At 38.3% G+C, this 27,412-nt stretch overlaps 1 protein-coding gene across 1 annotated transcript; it reads left to right on the plus strand.

The window, feature by feature from the left end:
• PPP1R3A (protein phosphatase 1 regulatory subunit 3A) lies at positions 1 to 26,599 on the plus strand. The gene is made up of 4 exons (XM_042816258.1): positions 1 to 794; positions 21,563 to 21,621; positions 21,730 to 21,866; positions 24,080 to 26,599. Exons 1-4 carry the CDS (start codon positions 1 to 3, stop codon positions 26,597 to 26,599), a joined length of 3,510 nt encoding a protein of 1,169 aa, XP_042672192.1.
• The last annotated feature ends 813 nt before the right edge of the window (positions 26,600 to 27,412 follow it).

Here is a 27,412-nt window from a genome sequence, read left to right on the forward strand (position 1 = left end):
ATGGAGTCTTTTGAAGGACCTAGTCGGGTTAGCAAGGCTAACTTATTAGAAGTCCCCACTGTAAACGATTACTTTTCTGAAGATGAAGATGTTAAACCTGACATTAAACACCGTTTCTCTCCACTTCCCCGAAGGCGGAATTCTGCTTCTTCAGAGGAAGAGGAGGCAGATGCTCCTACCACCATTGCAAGAAAGGTTTCATTTGCTGATGCATTTGGGTTTGATCTTGTGTCTGTTAAAGAGTTTGATAGCTGGGAAATTCCAAACGTAGCACAAAACAATGACTTAGAAGACGACGCTTTCACTCAAGAGGAATTTTTTTTAACTCAGCTATTTACATTACCTACTTCCCAAGAAGAAGTTTTGCAAAAAGTGCGAGAACATAAAGTACTGTTGGAGTCAATTGTGTTCCTGCCTGGGATTACCTGTATGAACGGCATTATACGAGTCCTCAATGTGTCTTTTGAAAAAATGGTGTATGTTCGAATGACACTGGATGACTGGGCCAGTTACTACGATATCCTAGCAGAGTTCATGCCTAATTCTTGTGGCAGTGAAACTGACCAGTTCTGCTTTAAGATTTCTTTGGTGCCTCCTTATCAGAGAGATGGAGCCAAAGTGGAATTCTGTATACGATATGAAACATCGATTGGTACCTTCTGGGCAAACAACGACGACAAAAACTACACACTGATTTGTCACAAGAAAGAAACTGTGCCCAAGGTGGATGATAAACCACACAAAGAAAGTGCTGATAGACATCTTAAAGGCTGCTTAAAGACGGCACCAAGCAGGTGAGGTTATGTCTTCTCTGTTGGTAACTTAAAATAGAGTTGAATAATTCTAACTTTCTAATTGTGGTTGTTGGATTTGAGATTCCCATGCTGCTTTTTAAAAATGATAAATGAGGATAAGAATTTTTTTCAATAAAATTATTGAATATGTTTAGGTAGAATTTTCTGTAGACAGTTTGGTTGAGAGCAAACATCAGAATTTTAATACCATGACAAGCATGCCACTCATTTGGAAAGCAATGTGAAGGACTACAAATTATGTGCAGTGCACTGATTTTGATCTCTGAATCACATAAATTGAGCTGACACCAGTGAGCTGGTAAGCCTAGTTTGCTCTAGAGGTAGCCGTACTGTTAAAACACTTCACATTCAGTCTGTTGGTAAGTCTATGGGAGTTTAACAGCAAAAAATGTGATTCTGGATTTTCACAAAATTTGTTTCATATTTCATTCTCAACATCTCACCAATAAAAAAAAAATGGCAATAGTGGTCCAGGAAACTGGTAACTCAAGGAAGGGTCCTACTGCAATTAGAATAGTGAGTACAAACTTTTCTACAATTGTCTGGTCTGTTCTGTAAGTGGTACCTTAAAGTAGCAAATTTGTTTTCCTTCCATTACTTGATGTTTTTATTTCACAAATGGTGAAATGAATAAAGATTTATAAAGCATAGTTGATAACATATTAAAAAGTATATATACATCAATTAAATGTAGTAAAGTATTCTCCTAACTGAAAAGTGGCAGTATACTTAACATATACCTTGGCCCCATGTAAAGAGATAAGCTCAGGAATAACATCTTTTAGATTCCTACTCTGTTTCTAACACCTTTTCTTTCTTCTCTTTAAGTAGAGAAATGTCGATCGTGAAAATCTAATTCTCAGGTTTTTGCTCAGTGTGTTTCCTATAAATCTGTAGATTCTGCAGAACCGGATATGTTACTTGCAGTGTCCTCTGCAATACTTAGCTCCCAGAACTGAATTTATGTTGCATATTTAGTTCCTGTAGTCTTGCCAAGACAGTGCTGTTTGATTTCTCAGGTTCTAACTGGCTGTGCTCTTCCACTGAACTGAACTAGTGGGGAAGGGGAAATAAAAACTCAGCAGTGGTTGGACTTTGAGGAGTGAGGAGGTCTCCAGGGCTATCCCCAGCTGAGCCTCCCTGCCCTTTCTACTTCTGAAGGCCAAGCTTGCTGTGCTGAGAGCCTCTGGCAGCTCTGATTGTTTGTGAGTCCTGTGAGGGGATGCCTGCAGTGCAACTTAGTGTCTGCAGCACCCTCCCAATGCAGGACCAGTTCCCTGGGGTAATCCAAGGCCCAGTTCATAGCCAGACCACAAACCTCTCCCAGGAGATGTCCCCCAAGCCCGCTCTGGGGCCATCCCACTCATGTTTCCCTCGGGAATATCCTTGTATGTGAGAGAAGAGGGAGTGACACATTTACCTACCCCGCGGCCAGATCCTGACATTTGTGCCTGGTTCTGTACGTCGCATCTGTCCTTCAAGAAGTGTCACATGATGCACTCAGGGTAAATAAGATAGCCTGAGGTATTCTGTAGAAGGGCCTTGATATCAGATAACGCAGGCATATGCAGGCAGTGTGATTTCAGCCTGTGTTCAGGTAGCTCACATGGAGGAGATGGACACAAATGGCTGAGTCTTCATTTAAGGGGTCCTGGGCTTCCAGCTATGTTTGGATATGACCTGCACATTTGGATACAACTGGGCAGTTGAGGTCAAGTGGTGAAAATTGTTTTATTCCCTTAAAATTCTGAAGTGACATGCTCTTCTGCATGTATATAATGAATGCATCATAGGTAATTTAGGCACAGAGATATGTAAAAAATAGGAATGAAGATAACATGCTATTTCTTAGTACAAAATTAATTACCTTGTTCCCTACCAGAGATGTGAAGTTGTATCCCTCCACATGAGAATGCAAGGGAATGTATATAAATGTATGTGTGTGCTGTGTGCACATACATGTACATATACATTTATGCACATGCATATTTGTTCATATATAGTCATGCGCACACATGACAATTTGCAATACAAAAATCAAAGTGGTCATATTCTTGTTTACATTAAATTCTATTACACATTTTTGGCAAGTGCTTACTAACACACACTTTCAAGACCTTTTAGTGGTAGAGGGATGCAAATATACCTCACAATAAATTCAAAAATGAGCTGAAAGTATTTCTGAAATAGGGTTTCAGTGGTCGTGATGGCTTCTGAAAGACAGTTCTGGCAGACTGCAATCCAGGACCAATTTTATGCTACAGGGACTTCATTGACTTCACAGGAGTTACAGCTTTCACCAGTGTAAATGAGGTCAGCATCAGGGACTTTCGTTTCAAAAGAACTAAGATGCCAACCTCCATTGCTCACTTGTTTTTCAAAGTGTCTTTGTACATGTTGCCCCTTTGAGTGAGGAGGAACACCCTGCAGACATCTGCAAAAGTACCTCATTATTCTCCTTCAGACCCTCATTAAAACTTCTTTGCTTTGATGTCTATAAAAAAGCTCAAGAAAAACAAACTCCCCAAAATTGGCAAAGTGAAGCTGCTGATGTGCTGTGACTACTTCATATCATGTTCAACAGCGGTGTCTGTTTCCCTGCTTTCCTCCACCAGCCTGTCTCTCTCACCTCTTGTTCTATGCTCAAATTATAAACTCTGCAGAGTGTATATATGCTCTAATGCATGTATATAAAATATTTAGTAAAGTGGGGTGCTGGACCGTTACTGGTTGTTGTAGGAGCTGCAGCAATGCAAGCTGATATATAGAGAAGTAATGATTTCATTTATGGATCACACAATGAAAACACAGGTAAGGAACACTGTTGTCCGTGTCCGCAAAGTAGGCACCTAATTGGATGATTTCTTTATAACAACCTAGATACAAGGCTATTTAAAAACAGCATTTATTTAGGACCCTTGCCCAATTTTAGAAACCTGTTATCATTTTTTTTTAAACTTAGCTCTGTGATATTTATCCCTTCTCTTAAAATGAGTGATTTACCTCCTCAGTTACAAAACTAGGACTGTTCAAGAATTATAATTGTGTTTTCTTTTTTTTAAATACGGATAGTCTGATCCACTCTAGGGCATAGCTGTGTGGCTTGTCATTAGTAGGGATTATTTGTGTTAGTTAAATGAAAGGAATAACACGCATGTTTAGAGGAAGTTACTGAGGAAACACAGTGAAACTGTGCCAGGTTGCCCTTAAGAACACGAGCCAGGACAAAGCTGTGTGAATAAGGGCAGTGAGATGGCTTCTGACATAATTATTTAAAAATGAAATAAAACTGCACTCAGCTCTCAAAAGTCGCACCTGAAAAAATTGATAGCGAAAGGCAAAACTAATTCTGCATGCACTAATTAATGTTGAAAGGTACTTAGATTCAGATGATCAAAACCACATGCCTATTCATTCCATGTTTCATTTGCTTTGGCTTCTATGTCTAGACATGAAAAAATAGTCTCTCAAACTTTTGTAAAATATTTGCTTCTCATTGTATTTTTCCAAGCTAAAATTCTCTTCAACATAAATTTTAACAGCTTTTGTCATTTTCCAAAAATCCTGAAAAGGTTAACAGGCACAAAATGTAGTTTGGAAAAAATAATATTTGAATGAGTTACATTATCTTTTAGTCTATCTAAAAGTATGCATTTAAATTATAAATACTCACTGATATATTCTTGGGGGAAAAAAAAATTGACTCCCAAAGATTTGAAAGCTGCTACTGGAAAAAAAGAGAGCTTCTGTCAGAATACAATTCTAATTTCTACCATATAAACCACATCTGAACATTTAGAAAAATGTAACTGAATTTTATCAACTCTATTGTTCCCTCCTTTTGTTTGATTCTCTTGTTTCTGGGACATGGGTAATGATTTTGAACACAAATTTCTCCTGGTCCTCAGGTTCAGATTACAAGATTATGTTATGAAACACAGCCTCCTCCATTGGTATGATCAGACCAGGACTGGCTATGTGTTGCATGAAGCAAACCCCTGTAAATCATGGTGCACGTGCATGGCACAGTGATAACGACCTGCAAACTGTTTTCCTGTCACTAGTGACGCTGAGCCCTATTTCGGTGCCTGCTTCTGATTTGCCATCTGTCAAAGAGTAGCAGAAACGATAGCACCAGGAAAATGGCTGATAAGTATGAGGAACGTTTCACAAAAGGCTAAAATGGATAGTTGGATTCCTGTTCTTTGGAAGCAAGGGAAAGCTAGTATGTTTTTCATAACTGTTAGAGTTGCCCCCTTTTAGTTCTTTGATGGTGTATCACTTTAATTCCTGTGCTTTTTAATATTTGCTGGTCTGTACCTTTACCTGAAAGGTATTACATCAATTTGCTTTCCTCTCCGATGACTCTTTAAAACAGAACATAAAACTGGGTGATGTTTTGTACAAGAGCTGCTCTGTGTACAAGGCATGATAGGAAGGAAGAGATTAAAAACCCCTGGCCTGTAGTCCATCAAAGCTGATTTCAGGAGTATAAATACTGAATGCAATTGTCAGTGAGAGAATTTTTTCTGCATACATGTAATCTCCTGCCTTCAGCTCCAGTCTCATCTGCTTTCTGATGGAAACATAGAATCACAGAATCACAGAATTGTTGGGGTTGGAAGGGACCTCCAGAGATCATCGAGTCCAACCCCCCTGCCAAAGCAGGTTCCCTACACCAAGTCACACAAGTAGGTGTCCAGGTGAGACTTGAACATCTCCAGAAGAGACTCCACCACCTCCCTGGGCAGCCTGTTCCAGTGCTCCGTCACCTCACTGTAAAGAAGTTCTTGCACACATTTGTGCAGAACTTCCTATGCTGCAGTTTCCGGCCGTTTCCCCTTGTCCTGTCTCCACTCACCACTGAAAACAGTCCGGCCTTGCCATTCTGCCCCCCACACCTTAGATATTTATAGACCTGGATCAGGTCCCCTCTCAGTCTTCTTTTCTCAAGGCTGAACAGACCCAGTTCACTCTGCCTTTCTTCATAGGGGAGATGCTCCAGGCCCTTCACCATCTTTGTGGCCCTCCGCTGGTCTCTTTCCAAGAGATCCCTGTCTTTTTTGTACTGGGGTGCCCAGAACTGGACGCAGTACTCCAGATGAGGGAGCAGGGCAGAGTTGTCAGGGCAGAGTAGAGGGTAGATCACCTTCCTGGACCTGCTGGCCGCGCTCTTTTTAATGAACCCCAGGATGCCATTTGCCTTTTTGGCCACAAGGGCACACTGCTGGCTCATGGCCAACCTGTTGTCCACCAGGACACCCAGGTCTCTCTCTGCAGAGGTCATCCCCCAAACTGTACCTGAAAGTTAAAGGAATTATATTGCTGAAGGAAGATACAGATACATGAGTCACCAATGACTTTTGCCACACACACACACACACACAGAAAAACAAAACAAAACAAAACAAAACAAAACAAAACAAAACAAAAAAGGACAATGATATCCTGGGCTGTATTAAGCAAAGTATTGCCAACAGGTCAAAGAGGCAATCCTTTCCTTTCCTTTCCTTAGTGTTGGTAAGGCCACACCTGGAGTACTATGTTCAGTTCTGGGCTCTTCAGTACAAGAAAGACATGGACACACTCTGGAAAGAGTCCAAAGGAGATCCATGAACATGGTAAAGAGACTGGAACACCTTTTCTGTGAGGAAAGGCTAGGAGTACTGGGAGAAGATGGTTCATCCTGAAGAAGAAAAGGGGGGAACGTCCTCAAGGCATATAAACACCTGGAAGGAGTGTGCAAAGAGAATGGAGGCTGGCTCATTTTGGTGATGCCCTGTGAAAGGATAAGAGGCAATGAGCACAAACTAAAGTACAGGATGTTCTCTCTCAAGACCAAGAAGCACTCCTGTGCTGTGCAGGTGACACTGCATTGGCACAGATTGCTCAGAGTTTGTGGAGTCTCCTCCTTGGAGATCTTCAAAAGTCATTTGGACGCGGGCCTGGGCACGCTGCTCTGGGTGCCCCTGCTGCAGCAGGGATTGGGTCAGATGGACCCAGAGGTCCTTGACAACCTCAGCCACTCAGTGATTCTGTGATACAGCCTGGCAAGCCTTTGCTGTGCTCAGTCAGTGTTTCACAGGCAGATGGCAAGCCTGTGTTTAGGTTGTCCGGATCAATGCAGTTCTGCATCACCTCCTCTTGGCCTTTTCCACAAACCGTTAAAAATCTAGGACTTCTGAGGAAGACATTTGAAACTAACTTTGCATATATTTTGCTATGAGGAACAACTGTATTATTCCCAGCTGGTCCATTTAAAATACGGCATTTAAATTATGTTCCCTTTTAATCCTTGTTCTTTTGATTATTTCACATCATAATCAGAAAGGGAAAAGGAGAGAGGTGTTAAAACATGCATCTTCTTTATGTACTACTATTTAATTTCAAGGTTGTTTCTGGCATCTCAAGTCACAAGTTACACCTTGATCAGCATACAGATTTGGGATTTGACTAAAGTTTATTTCTATTATTAGGAAGTGACTGCAATCTCTGTTTTTACCAGGAGAGCAGCTGCTAGAAAAGCTATCCATTCACAGGGAGCCAGCTAAAAGCAGAACTCCTCCGCTGCTGAATCTAATCTAGTATTCCTAGCCCTTCTCTTGCCTCCTGGTCAGTGCTAGTCTTTGGCAGTTGTAGAAGCAGACAGCACAGGCACAAAAGTGAGAATTCTCAAGGTACTTCAGGAGCACAATTATTCGGGAGATAGGATAATTATTTAAGACGATCTAAAACATATTATTCAGACAAGAGCGATAAAAGCAAGCTGTGGAGCTGAGGCTGAATGTTAGGAAATACTTCTGTAGACTTATATTTTGAGGAAACTACTACAGACTTACTCTCCAAACTCATTTAAAATAAGCTAAGATAAACCATTGGAAAAATATTCTATCCTACTTGGTCAGAAAGCAACTACACTCAGTAATTTAAGATGGCTTTTCTTCTATCTGTCTAATCACAGTATTTCAAAATCCAGACGCACTTAATGTTTGAATTATGAAATATCTCAGACTCTAAGGATATGTATATAATGTATAATAGCATAAGGTTTTGAACACTATCAGAGAAATGCAGAAGAAACAGGTGGAAGTTAAGTTATGGATGAGAATGGTATGCACATGGCACATAGACACTTGCTAGTCATACTTGTGGCATACCTTTGGACAAATAGAAATATATTGCTAAAGGAAATCCTGTATTCCATTGTTCAGTGATTCTTTTGTTTAGTTAGACATCTGTTTTGCAAATTGCCCCTGGCTGGTAAAGAACATTTCAGTGATCTGTCTTCTGTCCATTGTCCAGGTATTGCAGGTCATAAATGTTCAACTGGAAAAAAAAATGAAATTGTTCAATCACATTCACCTTGTCTCAGCTAAATGTTAGTCCTGGAAACTTGTTTAAAGTCAGTGAGACATTAACTGAGAGCACTAGAGTCAGAGTCATATTTAATCAATGCATTCACTAAGTGTCATCTGAGCTGTTTGTTCTGATTATGAACTTTAAGCCACGATCCAGCTCTAAAATTGAAGCAATTGATTCAGCTACAATGTAACTCCAGAGAACTAATCACCTATCATATTTTTTATATGGATTATGAATGGATTATTTTTTCAGTCACAAAAGGTAGAAAAAAAAATGGCACAAACAAGTATTTTGCAAGTTAAATGCAGTCCCTGCCTCAGGGCAAAGGAAGAGCCGAGACCTTTTAACATTGAGGGAGTATGTTAGAAATAGCTATTTGATCCCTAGGCCTTCGGTGACACACACGAAAATATTAGTTGATATGCCAAGGCATAATGGGGGGCTTGGTTTTCTGGCTGTGTCTCCACTCACCTCCTGATCTGTGGAGCCAGCTGATACTGTTGACAGTAAACCCAAAAGATTTATTACTACTGGTTACTAATAACAGTCCTTAAGAGTACTGAAGAGCACGGAACTATGCAACTGAATGTAGAGCTGCTGTAAGGAGTGCACATAGACTAGGTAAAACTGGCAGTTCTTTCGTACTTTGCACTTACGAGTGAATTTGCCTGTAAATTTTGCACTGATGCATAACAGTTGTTCCCATAATAAAGTTTATGGTTGCTAGTAGTGTAAGATGTTCAAGCCTTGATCATTTCATATCATAGAGGGTTGTGGAATTTGTCAGTTTTTCTCTCTTCCCAGTGACTCCAATAAGTCTGTACTAATATCCACTAGATTACATTCCAGATCTTCTTGATGTGCATCACACTGTGACCTTCTTCCTCTGTGACTTGCTTTTCATATGTAAGAAAACATATGGAAAAAAATGTTACGCAAGTCTCTTCTTATTGTGATAACACCTGGATATTTAAGCCTGTTGGGGTATTGACTGAATTTAGAAGTGCTTCCCAAATTTTAGATCATAGCAGAACTCTCTCAAGAGTGACTGACTAAGGATTTCTGTGGTCACCCATTCTGTTCGCTCCAAGGGTGGCAGTCTGTGCTTTAGCCTCACCTGACTGCCATCTATCTCTGAGGCATCTGTCATCTTCCTGTGTACGTGCCTCAGCATACTGCAGTCAGCCTTTAGGAAATGACTGTCCCCTGACGTGCTGGTAGAGGACTGCTCTTTTTTTTTTCTTTTTTTTCCCTAGCTAAGATCCAGGGAAACACTGTGTACCACAGAATGCAAGGTCTTTTTCCTCTGTGAGCTATCCTAAATAGATGTGACTTGGGAGAAATGCAAGACTTGTTGATGGTGCTTGCTTTTTTCTCCTTGCATCTTTTAAAGCAGCAGGAGAAAAAGAAGCAAGAGAAGAACAGAGGTTCTCCACCTCCAAAACCTTTCTACAACATCATTTTAATCTTTGACCATGGCCCTTTCAGACAAGCCTCAGCCTAAGCTTAGACCTTAGGAAACTGGACTCCTGAGTCATTTTTTTCTCTTTTTGGCCTTGGAAATAGTCACCACAGTAGCAAAGTGATGCACTGCTAATTCACAACGGAGTTGTCAATAGATCTTTTAGCCTTACCCAAGGGAATCTCTCCTTAAAAAACTTTCTTGATGAAGTATCAAGCCCAATCTGTGGAGGGACCAAATTAGTTTTTTGACCTATTTGTGTACAAGAGAGCTCTGCAGCAAGTCATCCCCACTGGTTTCAACATACAATCATGACAGAATTGTAAGAAATTCTGACAAAAGTTGCAGTCTTCCTGTTCTTAGTTACTGTGGCTTGAGACTTATGCATGGGTTTTTCTGTATTCTTCATACCTATAGTAATGAGATTTGAGGGTAGACTTGGTTATGTTAAAGGTTAGAATCCGGCACCAAATTGGAGTTTTGCTCCCATTTCAGAATACAGGCAATAAATTTTTCAAATGGACAGATATTCAACTGTACTTTAAAAAAAAGTACAAATGTTTTGCTATTAAAACTCAAGGTCTTTTTTAATGAGCTAGAAAATAAAGACTAATTTCTTGGGACTCTGTTTGCTTTGAGGCTATGATTATTCTCATCCCAAACCAGGCCAATGCATTTTGTTCTGTGCCACCTATGTCCCTGCTTCAATCATAAACTAAGACTGAAAAATGAAAATATTAGTAATTGGAAAATATAATCCCCTGGATAGTACCAATCCAATAATCTTAATAAAAATAGGTTTATTACAAACATTGTCTGAATCCTACTGGGAATTTTCTTTTTTTTTTAAAAAAAAAAAAAAAAAAAAAAAAAAAAACATTCAAATTCCCTCACAGCTGCTCTCTTGATCAATTGTCCCCCTAGGTACTATTAATCATCATATCGTATACCACTTATCCACAACATCTTTTTTCACTTTCCAAACTTTTTTTCCAGTTTCTCCTTGTTTAGAAGCTGCTGGCAGTCTTTTATAGCCCTTTCCCAGGCTCACATTTTGTTTTTTTGTGGTTTCAGCCCCTTTTCTTAGATGAGATGACCAAAGCTAAGAGGTATGTCCTCTAGGTAGGAAAATACCGCTAATTAATGTTCTCTTTCTTAAATTTCATATATTTAAATAGAGATTTTTTTGGCTCTATTTTTGTGCAAACTGCTTATGAGGGTTGCTAAGCTGATAACACAGTCTTCTGTTCACAGTATAGTTTCAAAGTGGTAGCTGCTTTGCAAACCACAGTCATGCCAGTGTGCAAATATCCTCACCTACCACTTAATGATGAACAGGTCACTCTGTCTCCATGCCTCTACCCTCTGTGTCCTGACTATCAACAAGGGAGCTAATTAGTGTCAGTCCTGTTTGTTTGGTGACACCTATTTACTAAGAACTAGATTGAGCCTTCTCTAACTCTGTTGGTAGTTGAAGGTCACATAAGAAAATCAATCTGGCCTAGATTTGTAATAAGGGTTCTGATTTTACATATAGCTTTATTCTAATAGGACCTTTTGTAATGGCATAATATTAAAAAAGAGATCTGTATTTTCTAGTTAGTGTTCACACAGTCATTCAATTATGGCTGTTCTTTTGCAGTTTTTCCTTTAATTTTCTGAATCTTTTCCCTTGTAATCTCAATTGGTTTAGAATCTAATCAAAACAATTTAAACTGTTGTTTTCCAGTTTGTTTAAATTATTTTTTCTGTTGTTTTTCTGTTTTTAAAATACCTCCTTAAAAAACTGAACAGAAATAGAAGACAGTGGTACTACCACACACAACATGCACACTGAATTGACATGCAGTAGCAATGCTGTTTTCAGGCACACATAACACACAAAGAGGAATCATTCGAAGCCAAAACTACTGAAGTTGGAATTGGCCATATTTTCAAATAGAATTGTCCTGCAAATGAAACTTGGATGTTATCAGGAGTGCAAACTGAAAGACCAGAACTAAGAAACAGTGCTACCTGAGCTTCAGCCTTCCTCAGATGGATTCCAGCAGGGCTGCAATGCCCCTACTTCAAGTGCAAGCATTAAGATCAGCACCTCTTAACAATATGTAAAAGCCTGAAAATGACTTAGAACATTTCCCTGAAAGGTGGTACAGCTGAGCACTTAATTCCCTTGCAACTTTCTTTCAGAGCCACTTTAACTGTTCTTTCTTTTTTTTTTTTTTCTACTTACTAATGGATTTGGTACTTCAGAGATCGCATTCGCTGCAGTATTGACATTGATGGCCTTTCTTTCTGGCTGGTGTCTTTGTTCTGCTTCTCACTTTGTCCTGTCCTTGCAAATCATGGACAGGCTCTTCCCAGCTTTGGTTTTGCATGCCCAGGACCTTTGTCACTGTGGTCAATCATAATTCTGCATCAAGTTGGCAAGTGCCAACACCACAGGTTTCAGTATTTGAATGTTATTCCTATGTCCTCTCTTAGAAGAGTTGAGGACTCTTTAAGTTTCTCATGTAGTAGTATTTCTTTTCATATATTTTTAAAATATATTTTCTGCATCTGCCAAAGTCTATGGCAATGCATCTTCTTGTACAGTGCATATACTTTTCCTTCATATGAAACAAATCCTGTTCAAATGACTGAAATTCTTTAGTAAGCATAAAAACTTATCGTGTATTTAGATGATTCCTCTAAAAAATACATAGCCTTAATTTCTAGCAAATTATTATCAATACTTTTATATACAAATTGTTATAAAGATAAGCTATTCTTATCTAATGGTTTTTAGGAGTTTAAGAATGTCTCAGCAGGAGTTGCTGAGGGATGAAACTTATAATGATGATTTAAAGCAGTGAAGTGTGTAGGCTGAAACTGAAATAATTATTGCTGTAACCCTCTAAGCACTCTAGGTTCCTCAAGAGAAAATACTTTGTTCAGAACAGACCCTGAACAACAAAATGCTACAAAAGTAAAATAAAAAAAAGAAAACCCTTGGAGCAGGATGATAATTTAGAACTAGGATCAGTATAATGTGAGGATGTTCTCAACAACTGCTCACAAATGCATCAGACATCACAATTAAAAAGGAATAATAATTACGGTCCCATTCTTAAGTATGTAATATTCTATTCCATTCAATAAGACATGAACACTTTAAAACCATCAGTGTAATCCACAAACCTATATTTACAACATTAAACTGGATGTTCTGCCTTTTCAATAACTGTCATCTCATCTCTATTATTTTCACCTCAGACTCTAATTGTTTCTTTTATAGAAGCTAACCTACCAGTGTCCTTGGCAGTACAGTTTATGGCTTATGCATTTACAGTAATTGTTTGGGCAATTTGCCACACAGTATAACAATCTTCACATCACAATCAGTTTTTATAATAAACAGCATTAGTTGTGAAAAATCCAAGTGAGGCATGATTCTTATGGTAGATAAAGGGCACTGAAGATGCCCTTTAGAAAAAGAAAGGAAAATGCTCAAGCCTTGAACTGCTTGAGAAAAATACTGGTGTCACAATAGAGCTAATTAATTTGATGGTACAAACAAGAGGGGGAAAGGCCTTGCATTCATTAGTGTCAATTCCAAATGAGAGCATACTGTTCATAAAAATAATATTCTGCCTTCGTTTAGACAAAATATGCAGGTAAACAAGTCAGAAATAAGCACCAGTTCCTGCAACAGCAATGAATTCTCTCCTTAGCTTTCCGAAGGCTCTTTCTCTTTAGCTGCAGGGAGCTCAAGACCTGGGCAGGTGCAAGCTGCAGGCAGCCCTGGAGTTGCAGGCTAGACCGTGACACCCAGCAGCCTGGCTTTCTCCTGCAGGGACTGAGCACCTCATGATCCCTCTCTACAGCTTATGGGTGGTTGACCATAAAGGAATCTATCTGCATGCTTCTCTGCTGGAGGTATTTTGTGGCCTCTTTACTTTGAAGCACCCTGAAATTGCAGGGAAAGCGTTGCTCTATGAGGAGGCTGTTTGGAGTGCCTCCAATGGACACAGCTGGGCTAGAAATTCTCTGCTTCTTACAACAGTGTAGGAATGGGCATGGGCTGATAATCCTCAACCTCCCTGTCATCTTCATGGTAACTGAAAGTCCCAGCCTGTGCTGAGGCACATGGAAGCAAGGCCATAGGAAGCACAAAAGCAGGTTCAAGCGAAGGTTGTACATCTCCTTCTTGAGCTACACTGGATTCTCTGGCAGTGCTGGGGCTTGGGACTAATATACATATAAATGTCATAAGAAATCTGGAAGTTTTCATTACATAGCTGTTATTTCAACAATTGATAACACAGGCTTCAATTTAAACCAGGAAGAGATTTGTCCCTATAGTGAGTTTTAGACTTAGTCTTATGAAGACAAGGAATGAGATTATCTTTACTCATTAAATGTTCAGTTCATATATTCAGTGACGAAGATAGAACTAATTATGGAGAATTCATCACTAGAAAAGTGTTACAGAGATCCACACGCTGTGATTCTTGGTGGATCCTTAATCCCTTTCAAGAGCTGTACAAAGACAGGCCAGGACATGATTTTTGCTGAGATCCCAGAGGATAGCAGGGATGCATACCTCTAGTGGTAGTTTCACCAGAATAATGAGACAAAGATCAAGCTTAAGGTTTTTGTTATTCTTCTTATTATTGTGTACAGTACAGGTTTGTTTGTTTTTTTTCTCCCCATTTTTTCCTCTGCACGTTTTGGTGTTGTTAATATTGACTCCCCTGTCACGCTGGTATTTTAACACCAGCACTGCAATATTTTAAATGTAATTTTCCAGAGTACGAACTGTTTACAGGCTTGGTATCAGGGAAAAAAGGAAACAACAACAACAAAATCTAAACCAACAAAGCTGTCTTCTACTGTGTCATACATTTAATAAAATGTTAAAATTTTATTTTGATCTTTATGCATTCTTGGCCTTTTCTACTTCTTTCCCAAATCCCTTCTTCCTTAGTTGTTGGTGGTTTTTATTTTTTTTAACTGTTTTGGGTTTTTAATGACATTGAAGATAATATTACTGTTATTCAGTACTGCCTGTGGAAAATCCTCATGAAAAGAATTTTCTTCATTTCTCAGGAATGTTATTTTAGCCCAACTACTGCAAGTATTTTACAGGCTTTCTGTTTATAATGTATGCACACAATTTTAAAAATATTTCTTGTGGTTTGATTTTTTTTAGTCCTTTTGCTGGTAATGATACTCAACATACTGAAACCAAATCAACAGTGTTCAACCCCCAACTCCCCTGCCCCCCAGTCTTTACGTCTTTCTCCAGCTCTGAAGGATTTCCCAGTGACTTCTCAAACCCAGACACTTACCTGCACAAATTTGTTTTTTGCTCTTCTGCTTCTCACTAAAACATTACTGTCACATTTCATTATTTCTTTTCAAGCATCTCACATGTTGTTTATATCACAGCAGCATCATTCTTCAGAAAATCCAGCTATTTACAGCACCAGATCAAATTTTGATACCACATTAGTCTCTTCTTACATCTAGAAATTAGACTCGAAAATAAAACAATTATTGTTTAGTTAACACTTAGATATTACTAGCCTCTCTTATTTTAGCTTCACTCCTTCTTCAAGGTAGAAGAGAATCATTTTGATTTTGAATCCACCTTGAATTAGAAACTAGAAGCAGGAAAGATTCAGTGACAGTCTAATCTTATCTAGATTTTTAAACAAAATTATATCATTTTTTTTCTCTCTTATGTATGTTTTTAAATGAATACTTGTTTAAATATAGACATTACATGTCTTTACATCACCACGCTTTTTAAATTTCAGACTAAATATAGTGTTGTCATATTTTCTTTTAAATAAGAGCCAGTATAAAATTGTTCAAGTGGCATTAATTTAAAGAATTTTACAGGTACATTTGATAAAATAAATATGTTGCAATGTAAGTGTTCAGAAATGGAATAAATGCATACAACACAGAACAATGTGAATTGTGTGGCGGGTTGTACAAACAGATACAAGCTCTGCAAAATATTTGTGTGAATTCAAACCACGACAAACTATAACTACTCCACCCATTACAGAAAGATTAGCAGCTCATGGCTATAGGCCCAAACAATTTCAAACAAGACCAAAGTATCTACTGTGGTGAAGTGAGCATTTCTGAAAGTGTAATTCTCAGGGCATACAACTGTATATGAAATAGGGCTGGACTGAGCATAGGGCACTATGAAGTCTTATCCCTAGGGAAACGTGTTGCATGAGCCCAATCACAAAAGTATGTTTCTATACTGAGACCTTCTCAGTTTCCTCTGTCTGTTACTGTCACTGAAAAATTGGTAAAGGATGTACTTTCCTAATGCTTATAAATCTTCGTGTAAGTTTCCACAGGGCTCTCTTTTTATTAATATATTAATAGAGTTTTGCTGGTTAATATCTTTCGTACCTTCTTATTATTTATTAAAAGAGGACGTTTCTTTCTCTTCTCCAACTGTATTTTGCTAAGCTGAAAATAGAAATGCACTGTTTGTCTCCTTGGATATGATTTTCATCTGCTCATCTTCTTGTAGTCCTCTTCTGCGCCTGTTTCAGCCTGAAATAATCTTTCCTGAAGTTCTTGAACTGGTAAGGAGTTCTTACCAGTGCCTGGTGCTGTGGTATGAACAATTACTGGAAATGTTTTGTTACAAGGCATATCCTCCCTGATATATTACCAGAGAATCTTGCTTGTCTTGTTACAACAGCCAGTTCTTGTCGGTGGCTTGGAAATGTTGTCCAACAAAAACAAACTCAAATTTTCCTTATTCATCTGTTTCTTCCAGTTTCTGAGCCCTCATTTTGCAGAAGAAACTCTTTCTAGTCCCTAAATGTATAACTTGGCACTTCATAATTTTGAAGTGCATCCCTTATCTATTATTCTGATCCTCCAGGCCTTAGATTTCTTTCAATCCTCCTCTGTGATGGTGATGTCTCCCAACTTCCTATCTGCCACAGATTTAATTTAACTTTGACTTTTTGTGCTGTGGTCTGTAATAAAATGACTGAGCGATCACACGGCTGGTCCTCTCGAATTCCAGGGCGACGTCTGCCAGCTCGGCGCAGCCAGTCTTGTGAGGCCCCGCTTGGCACCGAGCTCCTTTCCCACCTCTGAGCTCCTGCTCTGATCTCCCTCCTCTCCAGTTTAATTAATAAATTTCCCACGTGGCTGCATAACAAATGCTTTAATGAAGTCCAGATAGATCAGATAACTGATTTTTAGACAGGGGAAATACAGCAATCTTAACAAAGATAGATATTATCATGTGAGTCTGGCATTTCTATGTCATTTTCCTTTATCTGTATTTATTCTCTCTTTTAAGCTTTGTCTACTGTGAAGACTTTTTGAAGACACCTGGGTCCAAAGTTGCCAGGCACTACTTTTAATTTTCCTAAATCTTTTTCCTTGTCTCCTGATGTTGTTACAAAAGTATCTGGACCAAAATGATAGATTTGAATAGAAAAGAATTTCAACTATGTGTTATTTCCTCTCTTGGGTCTGTCACTATTTTGAGTTGGAGATCATCTGATTCTCTTAACTGGAGCATATCTAAACAAGTTCTTCTCCCAGACTGAATTAAATAATACCATTTTCTTAATCTATTTTCCCATCAGTTATACCTTGCTCATACTGTTCCTCTAAATGAGACTCTGTCCCATTGCCAGCACTGGGGTAGAAAAGCTTCAGAGAAGTCTTTTGATTGTGGAATTATACATAACTTATCTGAAATCTTGGTCAAACCTCTCTCCTCTAAAAATCCTGTTTAACTAAAAAAAGTTAATTCAACATCCTTGCCATATATTACTTTATCCCAATAACTTCTAAAGACAAAACAATGCTTTTTTTAATTTTTATTTATTTTTTTTTTTTTTTACATCACTCATATGTTCTCTACTTACTCTTCATATCTTTAGGTGATCACCTTAAGATTCAAATTAGCATTTTTCTCTGGGATTAAAATTTTACATAACTTTGAGACTGTTGAAATCCTTTCCATAATGTCCATCAACTCTCCAGTCCTCTCAGTCCTACTAACTAGTGCCTGAGCTTTGCCTTTGTACTCTGTCTAAGGGCAAAATTATACCCATAGCCTATTTGCATTCCTACTTCTTATTATCACTCAGTCCAAATTCCAAATGAATGGTAGTTCCATCCAGAGTGAATCATATAAGCAAAATTTTTTTTTTAAGCTGATAGAAATTCTTAAGTTTCTGAGGAACTGCTCATACGAAGGAAAAAAAAAACAACTGAGCTTCTACAGGTATGCAGGTACTTATTTTGGAGGCAAAAGGCACTGGCTGACAGCAGGAATTTTTCTAACTTGCATTTTTGTTGGAATATCTAGTTCCACTTAAAAGTAAAAATAAACATTTTAAAACTGACTAAAATTAAAAATTTTGTGCCTCTCAATACACAGTGTAGGTACATTTAGATCCCTGAAAACCAGTGAGTTACTTAATTTAAAACACAAAAGCTGAATTATTCTAACAGTTTGCTTAACTAACTAGACAAGCAGCTTCCATAGAGAACAAAGAAGAAAGGATACTCTTGAAAAGCAGTGTTAAAAACTGATTAAATGTTTTAATAGTAGAGATTTTTTTCCTATCTATTTATCACTGTTTGTTGAAATGGCCAGTATTTATAGGCTTTGGGGAGACATTTCACTCTTTAACATCTACATATACCTTTGAGATTTTTCTTAAGTTATATCAACTATGGATTCAGCACCTTCATAACATTTCTTGGATTAAAATAGTGTTGTTAAATTACTATTGTTTTATGCGTCCTGTGATCCTCAAAGACTGCAGTATTAATATCTTCAATTTAGGTTAATTTCAGATTTCCCACTAGAATAATTATATGAGGACAGATATTTCTGTTGTAGAAGTAAAATAAGGAAAATAGTTGTTGCACTGCATTTCCCTGCAGCCAAGCATTTGCAGGACAGAGCTGCACAAATTACGGGTTACAAAGCAACAATCTCTACAAAATTCAGTGCAACAAGAAACAAGTCATGTTAGAAACCTTGAAATGGTGCACTATTTTCTTTTGCTGTGGATTCATGCTGTGGGGTTATATTATCATTGATATTTATTATCTGTTACAGCTGTGAAAAGAAACCTGTGGTCCAGGGTTTTAGGTGATACTGGAACAAGGGACAAACACAGCCAAGTAAAACTGAGGTGCTCAGGTCACATAGAATGTGGTGCAGTCCCAGCTGCTAAAACTCGTTAGCTACTTCCCAGTTTGGATTTGGAGTCACATTGTGGGATTCAGTTCAGCTTATTTTAGTTATCTAAAACTTTTGATTTCAGCCTAAGGCAGTCACTGTAGATTTCTTTTATGGTCAGTTCCTCCAGAGGGAGAGAAGCTCCTTCAAAGGATATCTCTCTCCATCTCACTGGCGATGTCCAAAACAGAGGAAGCAAATTTCTCTTCAGAAGCGTTAGTCTCTCATCAGTGATGTCAGGGGTGATGTACACAACTGCCTGAGCACAGGTGCTTAGGAAAGTAAGACTCAGAAGCTAAGACACATTGTGGCATCCACCTCAAAGCAGCTATATACATCCAGAAAGAGGTTCTCCTTCTTAATAATCTTATTCAATAGCATCTGTATTTTACACCAAAAAGGTGTTTGTCAAAAACAAAAATAATCACTGGATAAGAAGCATGTGCAACTGGGGACAGAATCCAGTTCCTTTTTTTTCTTCTAGAAATGAAGAATAAGCTAAACAGTCATGCTAGTACATCCAACTTCAAGAGCAGCAGTCACTTGGGTAGTTTTTGGATGTGTATGCAGTGTATTTTTTAATCTCCTGGGGCTGTGATCGAAGTTGAGTGTGCCACTGCATTTTGTATGCAAGCTCCATTGATAGTAGACTATTACTTCATATACAGGCATCCCTTTTTTCTGGGAGTGCTTCTTGAAGGACTAGAGTGGGTCACACTCCATTTCTTTAAGGAGCAGGTGAGGACTCTGTCTAGCAGCAAAAGATGCCACCTCTGCTTCCTGAGAGTTATATCCATATAGCTGGAAGCTGCAGGTAGCCCTGAATCTGCAGCCTATTGAATCTACATTCAAATGAAGGCTTTGAGATATTTTTCCCCCACTGGTTAAAAGTAGGAGACCTTCTGCTCAGCCCATGTGGTTTTGAGATCATTATTTTTGACTCATCTCACATGTTACACAGTTTTGGTTCCGAACTTAAGGCTTTTGCAGATACCCCGTTAGCAACTAGACTTTTGTATCTATCAGTTTCATGATTAAGCCCCAACCTACTCCATATGGCTAGGTTTATGGACACAGGTGGCTGAAAAAGTTGCAAAGTGATGGAACAAAACAGGGTTCTTCATATAACATTAAGAGTAAAATTAATATATAACAGTAACAGTACAAATATAATGATGAATCAATAATAATCAGTGATGTTTTACCTTAAAAAATGCACAGATCTGAAAATAAAGGTCTTTCTCTGTCAGCCTCTGCAGGATGAAATGCAGATTATTCTGATTACAGCAGCTGTTGGCAGAGGAAAGTACAACTTGGTGTGAGTAGGAGAGGGAGAAATGTGTGGAGGCTATACATGTAACAGAACTCAAAAGTGATGTGACATTCATATGGATAACAAGAATATTCAGCATTATTGTGATTAATGGGAAAAAAAGAACCACTGAAAGAGGGTTAAATCTGATGCCTTAAGGACAAATGTCTAACAAAGCCCAAGAAAAAAATTTAATAGGGCGATTCAGATTACCCCATATCTTTTCCTACAAGAACTTTACATTTCCCCCTGAAGTACCTGATGGTGGCCAGGGTCAGAGATCAGATGCTAGATTGGAATGATCTTCTGTCTGCTTTTGTCTGGCAATCCCTAGAAAGGCTGGATTCTTAAAAGTTGGTGACAGTCAGTGTGTAGTACCTTTTAATGAAGTATAAATTTAGCATCCTCCTTCTGAATTAAGCATTTTAAGTGGCAGAGTTAATGTTATATCAATTTGAATGGAAAAAAACCCACCCTAGAATAATACAGAAGGGGGAAAAGATTAATATTTGAAAATTAGAAACTAACTTTCAGTAATACAGGTGGACAGCTGGCTGAAAAATGCATAAATTAAAAAGCTACAGAAAAAAAAAATCCAGCTCATAGTGAAAGCATTGGGAGTGACATATTAATTCACATTTTATATGTCACATCCTTTTTACATTTTTTCTCCTTTTTACTAAATGTTGCAACCCATGTGAATAGACAATTGCAACTGCTATCATTTTGCATTGGTACTGATGAGGACAGCAGGTGCTCAGCATCTCTCTGTAGGTGTTTGTTGCGTTGGACCTGGCCTTTGTTTTCACAACAGCACAAACAAAAAGTGCATTGGCTTCAAGGAAGCAGTATTCATTCCTATCAGCCATCCACAGCTTAGCAACAGGATCTATACTGTATGCACACAGAGATAATCTTTTGATTTGTTTCACGTTACAAATATGTCTTTTTCCAGCAAGCTCTGTACACAAATATTTGAAAAATATAAACAAGTGAGAGTTCCAGTCTCCTGTGAACATGCATCTTTGCAGATTGTTGTCTGACCCCAAAGTTACTCTTGCCTGTCAATAATCCATCTAATTACCTTTGTGCTACTTTCTCAGAAAAGGCCTGGGAAAACCCATCAGCTTTGTAATGTAATTTGAAGGTCAGCACATTTTCATTTTCTTGGCCAATTCTTTCTTTGTCCAAAAGTTAATATCAGGTCAATCGAAGAAACTACTTTTGATAAGCTTGTTATCTTCAGACTTTCAAAGAGCATTCAAAATTTTGTGTAATTAACCAGCTGTCTTTCTAGCTGAGTCTAAGAGCAATTAGAACAATATTTTTCTGCAGAATAATACAGAAAGTTTCTTTTTGTTTAACAGCAAAGAAGAAATATTGGAAACATCAGATGGTGACATATGGAATAATTCAAGGACTTCAGGTACTACACCTGCTTTAATTAGTTCTTTCTTAGCGTTCACGTTAATTAAAGAAGTGTAACAAATAATCCCATAGAAATTATTCAAGCGTGTTTTTGTTAACTCTTCAGATGCAAACATCCCAGAGATTGTTTGTTCACAAGCAGAAGACAAAGAGAATGCACCAGCTGATGAAAATATAAAAGATAAAAATGCAGAATACAACCAGGGTGATCACGAAGATGATGAAAAAGAATTAGAGTTGCTGGTAAGTGTTATACAATTATATCTACAGTATTAAATGATATGAATCCATTTACGCTTCAAAGCTGGTGAAATGCCCCCTTTTAACAGAGCTGACTGATGTACTAATTTACAAATGTAAAGCCTTGGTCTGTACTTTCATTGAATTTCTAACTGATTCGACAATAGAAGGTGCTTTGATTTCAGCATAGTGCATCAACTTTTTCTGGTCTTAAATTAATGACTTCTCCCTTTTACCTCTTTACCAGAGGCTCTAAGTGACGGTTTGAAGGAATTAGAAGGCTAATATTTCAAAGATCTGTCATCCTAGTTTCTGGGATAGGTACATTCTTGTAGAAATGCTTTATATTTTGTATAATTCTTTTATTTATGCTACTGTTTGCTTTTAGTTGTTTTCAAAGCATAACTATGTAACGTGCTATATGAACAAAATACGTATATTTATATAGCACATCTTTCTATATCAGCATTTGGTACAAAATTTGTTATAACAAATTTTACGCTGAGTGAACATTCAGTCTATTTGGGTTTGTGTGTGTGCATGTGTGTGGTTTGGCTTACATTTTTCAGTATGAAAGAAAAAATAGCAATAAATGAGACACATACAGCAATTTATTATTCTCCGTGTCTGTTCTAAGCTCACAATCATTTGGGTGCATAGATTTGTAATCATAGATTATAACAGCTATCACCTGTGAAAATGTGAGTGCTGGATCAGGAGAGGAAGATGAGAACCATTTTTTTTTTTCCTTATTAATAGAGAGAGAATAAATTCCTCTTATTTGAATATATTTTTTTCTTGCCCTTTCTCCAAAAAAGTTCAAAATTGTTGCCTATTGTGGGATATTTCACTGCCTGGAAGTCAACCTGTCTCTCTCTTTTTTTTTTCTTTCATGATGAAACATAAAAAAGGAGGACCTCCAAATCCCTTGTTGTTCTCAGTCCACTCTGTTACAAAAAGCAGGATCAAATATAACCGTTTGTTTATCAATTGCCAGGATTGTCTGTACAATAAATGAAGGGGGAGCTATAATTTAGATGTTAATTTGCACTATGCGCTCTTTAATGAATTAAACAATGAAGGCTTACAATAGATGGAAATACAACCAAATCTTTGAAACGCACAGGCATTGGCTCACAAGACAGCTGTGCAGTTGACAAGTAACATGAGCCTTATGTGAGAAGAAGGGGAAATCGTAAGATTTGCATATAATTATTGAGATCATGCAAATGTCAGTTATGAGGAGGGGAAAAAAACACAGGCATCTCACTGTTAAATCCTGACAGTTGGCATCACCGAAGAACTCAAATACACTTGAGCACTGGGTTGGCAGAGGGTCATTAAAACAGAATTTGCAGAGACATTAGCTCCCTCACTTTTCTTTGAGTGACGTTTTACTATTAATAGTTTGCAGAGGCTTTGCAGAAAACATATTAATAAGAGAAACTGTAACGGGGGTATCTACAGCAAGTGCAAATGCATAAAGGGGTGCCCAAGAAGCTAGCCTCTAATTGATCAGCTAGTGCTATCAGTGTGACTGTGCTAAAGTGAAAAGAGAGTGCAATGACAAGCAGCCATAGCTGAATAATACAATATGATATATGGGAGCTAGGGGGGAGAGTGATTAGTTTCTGGCCTTTTACTTTACTAATCTCATTTCCAACTCATGTCTTACTAGATTGTCTAAAATCAGTCTGGTTTGAAGCCTGTAAAATGGTCCCTGGGAGAAATGAAGCAAAGATAATCCTTACAGTATTTGTCAGTGTGAAATGTGTCTTTGTTTTACTGGACAATGCTGTACATTACCAGGCTTTGATGTACTGTATCACTGCCCTCATTTAAGTGCCAATCCTCCCCCTCCCCAATGCCTCTCTCTCTCCAAACCTAGAACCGAATGTGCAGAGAATGAATTAGCCTCCCTTTAAGGGAATATTCTCTTCAGATTTAATTTGTATAAAATGCACTAGCAGCTTACTGAACTCATGAATAAAGAGAGAGGGTTCTGAATTCTATTTTATTTCCTGCTCCTTTTAACGCCACCATAAAGCTCATTACCTATGTTAAAAAATACATACAATGCAAATTTTGCAAATGGTTGGGAACAGGTTTCCATAAAAGCTTTGTTACCGAAAACAAAACTTTCCATGACAAAATCCTGCCTGGCACATTTTTTATAAAGCCTTTTTTGATCATTCTTTTCTATTATATTGTTTCAGCTAAATCAGCACTTCACAGGAGCTAAAGGTACCTCTTCCAGAGATGAAAGGAATTTAGACACAACAGAACCAGTTAATTTTCCAAGTGAAACTGTAAGACTGGAGAAAAATCTAACCCATGTAGAAAGAAGCAGTGACTTGCTGAGGCACCCAGTGCCTATCAGTTCCTTATCTGAAAATACTTCACAAGTGATAGGAGAAGAATTAAAAGGCAATGCTAAGTATTCCATAGGAGGTTATAATAGTCACCCATCAGAAAAGGAAGACTCTGCTGGCTCAGCAAGCAGCAGCAAACAGTCTTGGGATTCTACTGGTATCAGTGAAACCTTTTCATCGGCAAAATACTTCCCTGGAACAAAGCAGAATGAGGCTATCAATACTGCGGCTACTGTCTCAAGCCGACAAGGAGAGAGCCACAAAGATATTACAAGAGGTGAAGCAGATAGTGCCTCAGGAAGTAAGATGATGGAGAGGTTATTCATCAGTGAGGATGATACCTCGAAAGAGGCCTGTGAAATGAGACCAGCAGCCATTTCTTCAGTGCATGATGAATCCTTGCAATTAAAAGCATGCATAACAGGAACGCTGGATGGCAATGCTAATCCAGCTCCAGAGCACCAAGTGCCAAAAATATCTCACCAAACTCTGGATTCATTGTCATCAGCTGCTGACAAAAACGAAGGAAAAATTGAGATGATTGAAAGCAAAGTTCAGGCACATTTAAAAGGAGATTTACATACCGACACTTTTGCATACACTGATGTCTCAATGGATTCCACAAAAAGCCAATGTACACACAAAAAAGGAGTTTGTGAATTGTCAGAAAAGAATTATAACACTGATACAGAGAAGGAGAAAAGAGTCATTGAAATAGCAGATTTAGCACTAATTGGAGAGGAAGAAGCACCCGAGCCTTTCAAGTTTCACAGAAAACATGCCTTCAGCGCATCGTTCCTGCCAGATGAAGACAGCAAGTACAGAGCCAGGCCTGCACAAGCAGGACCTGGGGCTTACTTGCCAGAGAATGAAAGCAGAGCTGAAGATGCTCAGGAACACAGAGGATTCACAAGGTTAAAAGACAGAGGAAAGACAGAGAATGGAAATAAAGGAGGACTGACGGGGACAGAAAGTGAAGAAAACGCCACTGGACAGGCATGGAAGCGAGCAGATAGTGGGGTGCGGTGGGCAGCAGGGAGTGATGCAGGGGCTCAGAGCTCATGTACCCAAGAGTTATTTACTTGCCAAGAGGCAGAAAGCTGTGAAAAGTCTCCTGTCTCCGAGCACAGTATTAAAGGGAAAGCAGAAGCAGGTACAGCTTATATAATTAAAACAACATCAGAAAGTGCTCTGGAAAAAATGTCTGCCAGTGAAAAAGCAGTAATTGCTAAGCTACCTCAAGAGATTGCACTAAGTGACAGGCCCACAGAGGAAAAGGAAACAGCGTTTGATACACATGAAGGGAGAAATGATGGTTCACATTATGCTCTTTGTCAACTCAACACAGTGGGTGTATTATATGACACCGAATTTGAAAAGGAATCAGTTTTAGATATTTATAATGCACGTGTACATGAAACACTGCAAGGAGAAACGATGTCTGTATGCAATAGCAGGGAAAAATGTGCCAAAGCAAAACCAGACATTGGAGATATTCTGCCTGCAGAAGGAGCTGTGAAAGCTTCTTCTGCAGAAAAGAAAGAAGGCTTGGGGCAAGGCTTACATTCAGAAGAAGTATCTAAATATTCCCAAAGTGCCCAGAAGCATCGCTACAGTGAAGAATTGGCAGAGCTCTATAGCGAAGAGAGCTACCTTGGAACACCTTCCTATTTGCATGCCAAAACTCAAACAAAAACACCAACTTCTGGTACAAACACTATGCCCAGTTACCACTATAAAAGCCCTCCACTGTCGTCTTCCACAGCAGACATGGACCATCCATATATTCACTCTGAATTCAAAGTCATTGAAAAGGTTGTTGCCGAGTCAGGATATGATTTAAGTCTCCCAAATGAAATGAAACATATTAATAAATGCCTCTTTCCTGAAGCTGAAAGAAAAGAAGTACCTTCCACTTCAGACACAACCGTTGCTAGAGAAGATAGAGGAAGCAATATAGGTCAATGTTTCCATCAAGCAGAGTTCAAGCAAGAGAAGTCATTGAGGCCAGAAATTTCAATTAGCAAGGCTACCAAAGAAGTTGCTGGGAGAGGCTCTGATTCTCACCATTTAATAACTGAGGGGAAAACACTAAATTGGCTTGATGACTCGCAGAATGAAAAACAGAACATTTCTCATTCTGCAGATATGTCTGACCAGAATAGTGAAGAACAGATGCTGTCTAGTGAGACTCCAGGTTTAAAAGAGATTGGTTGCAAAATCTTTTGTTTCTTCTTCTTTCTTGTGTTTGCTGCAACACTTTACCACTATGATTTGATGGTTTGTCTTGCACTCTACCTGTTCTCCTTGTACTGGCTCTACTGGGAAGGAAGAAGAAGCAAAGAGTCTGTCAAGAAGGAATAACATTATTTGATTATCAACCGTGCTCAAGATCCATGGTCAATAGTTTCCAACCCCTCCGAAGCATTTCCACTGTTAAAGAGATTATTCATTGTTAGAAACAAAGCAAGGTTTCTACTGAAGCATCTTTTTAAAAAGATTACATATGAAGTTGAGCCTTCATATACGTAATTATACTATAGGACCATCATGTTTGGATCATTAAATACCTATATGAATATGAGATCTGAAGCACGTCAAGTTAAAATGAAATACAGCTGTTGCTCTTTAGCACACTATGAAGAGGCAATGCTTCATATCTCTTTAGCACTTAAAAACACCATTTTGTTGCATTAATTTCTTTTGCAGTTAAGCTTCATATTTTTCAGAGTTTTTTTTTTTTTTAAAGATTTTGTGTAGTACATAAAAACACAGGGAAAGGTGTAATAACTAACTCAGTATTTTGGCACTGATACTGCAGTTGATAATTGCTAGTGTAATTAGTCAACACTCTAAGAAATATGACATCTGATGATAGGTTAATTGTTTTGTCCCAGATTTTTATTTCATTGTTTTGACTTAGTGCTACATTGATACATCTGTTTGAAAAACGTAAGGTTAGACTCCAGTTGCATCATATAGCTTTTTGGATGTAGCTGTGTAGATGAACAGACATGCTGTTTCCACCCCTGTGGCTGAAAAGATCGAAGCCCACAGCCACAGGCTGTTTATGCACTTCCACAAACATTTTTGTTTTATTTGTAAATGAAGATTATGTAACATGATTGAGAATTTCATTGAACTGAGTGTTATCCCAGGCAAAAGCTTTGAATTGCA

Source organism: Centrocercus urophasianus, unplaced genomic scaffold, assembly GCF_019232065.1.
Source record: "Centrocercus urophasianus isolate 14NV4802_14NV808 unplaced genomic scaffold, USGS_Curo_1.0 seq_15, whole genome shotgun sequence".
Classification (NCBI taxonomy): Eukaryota; Metazoa; Chordata; class Aves; order Galliformes; family Phasianidae; genus Centrocercus; species Centrocercus urophasianus.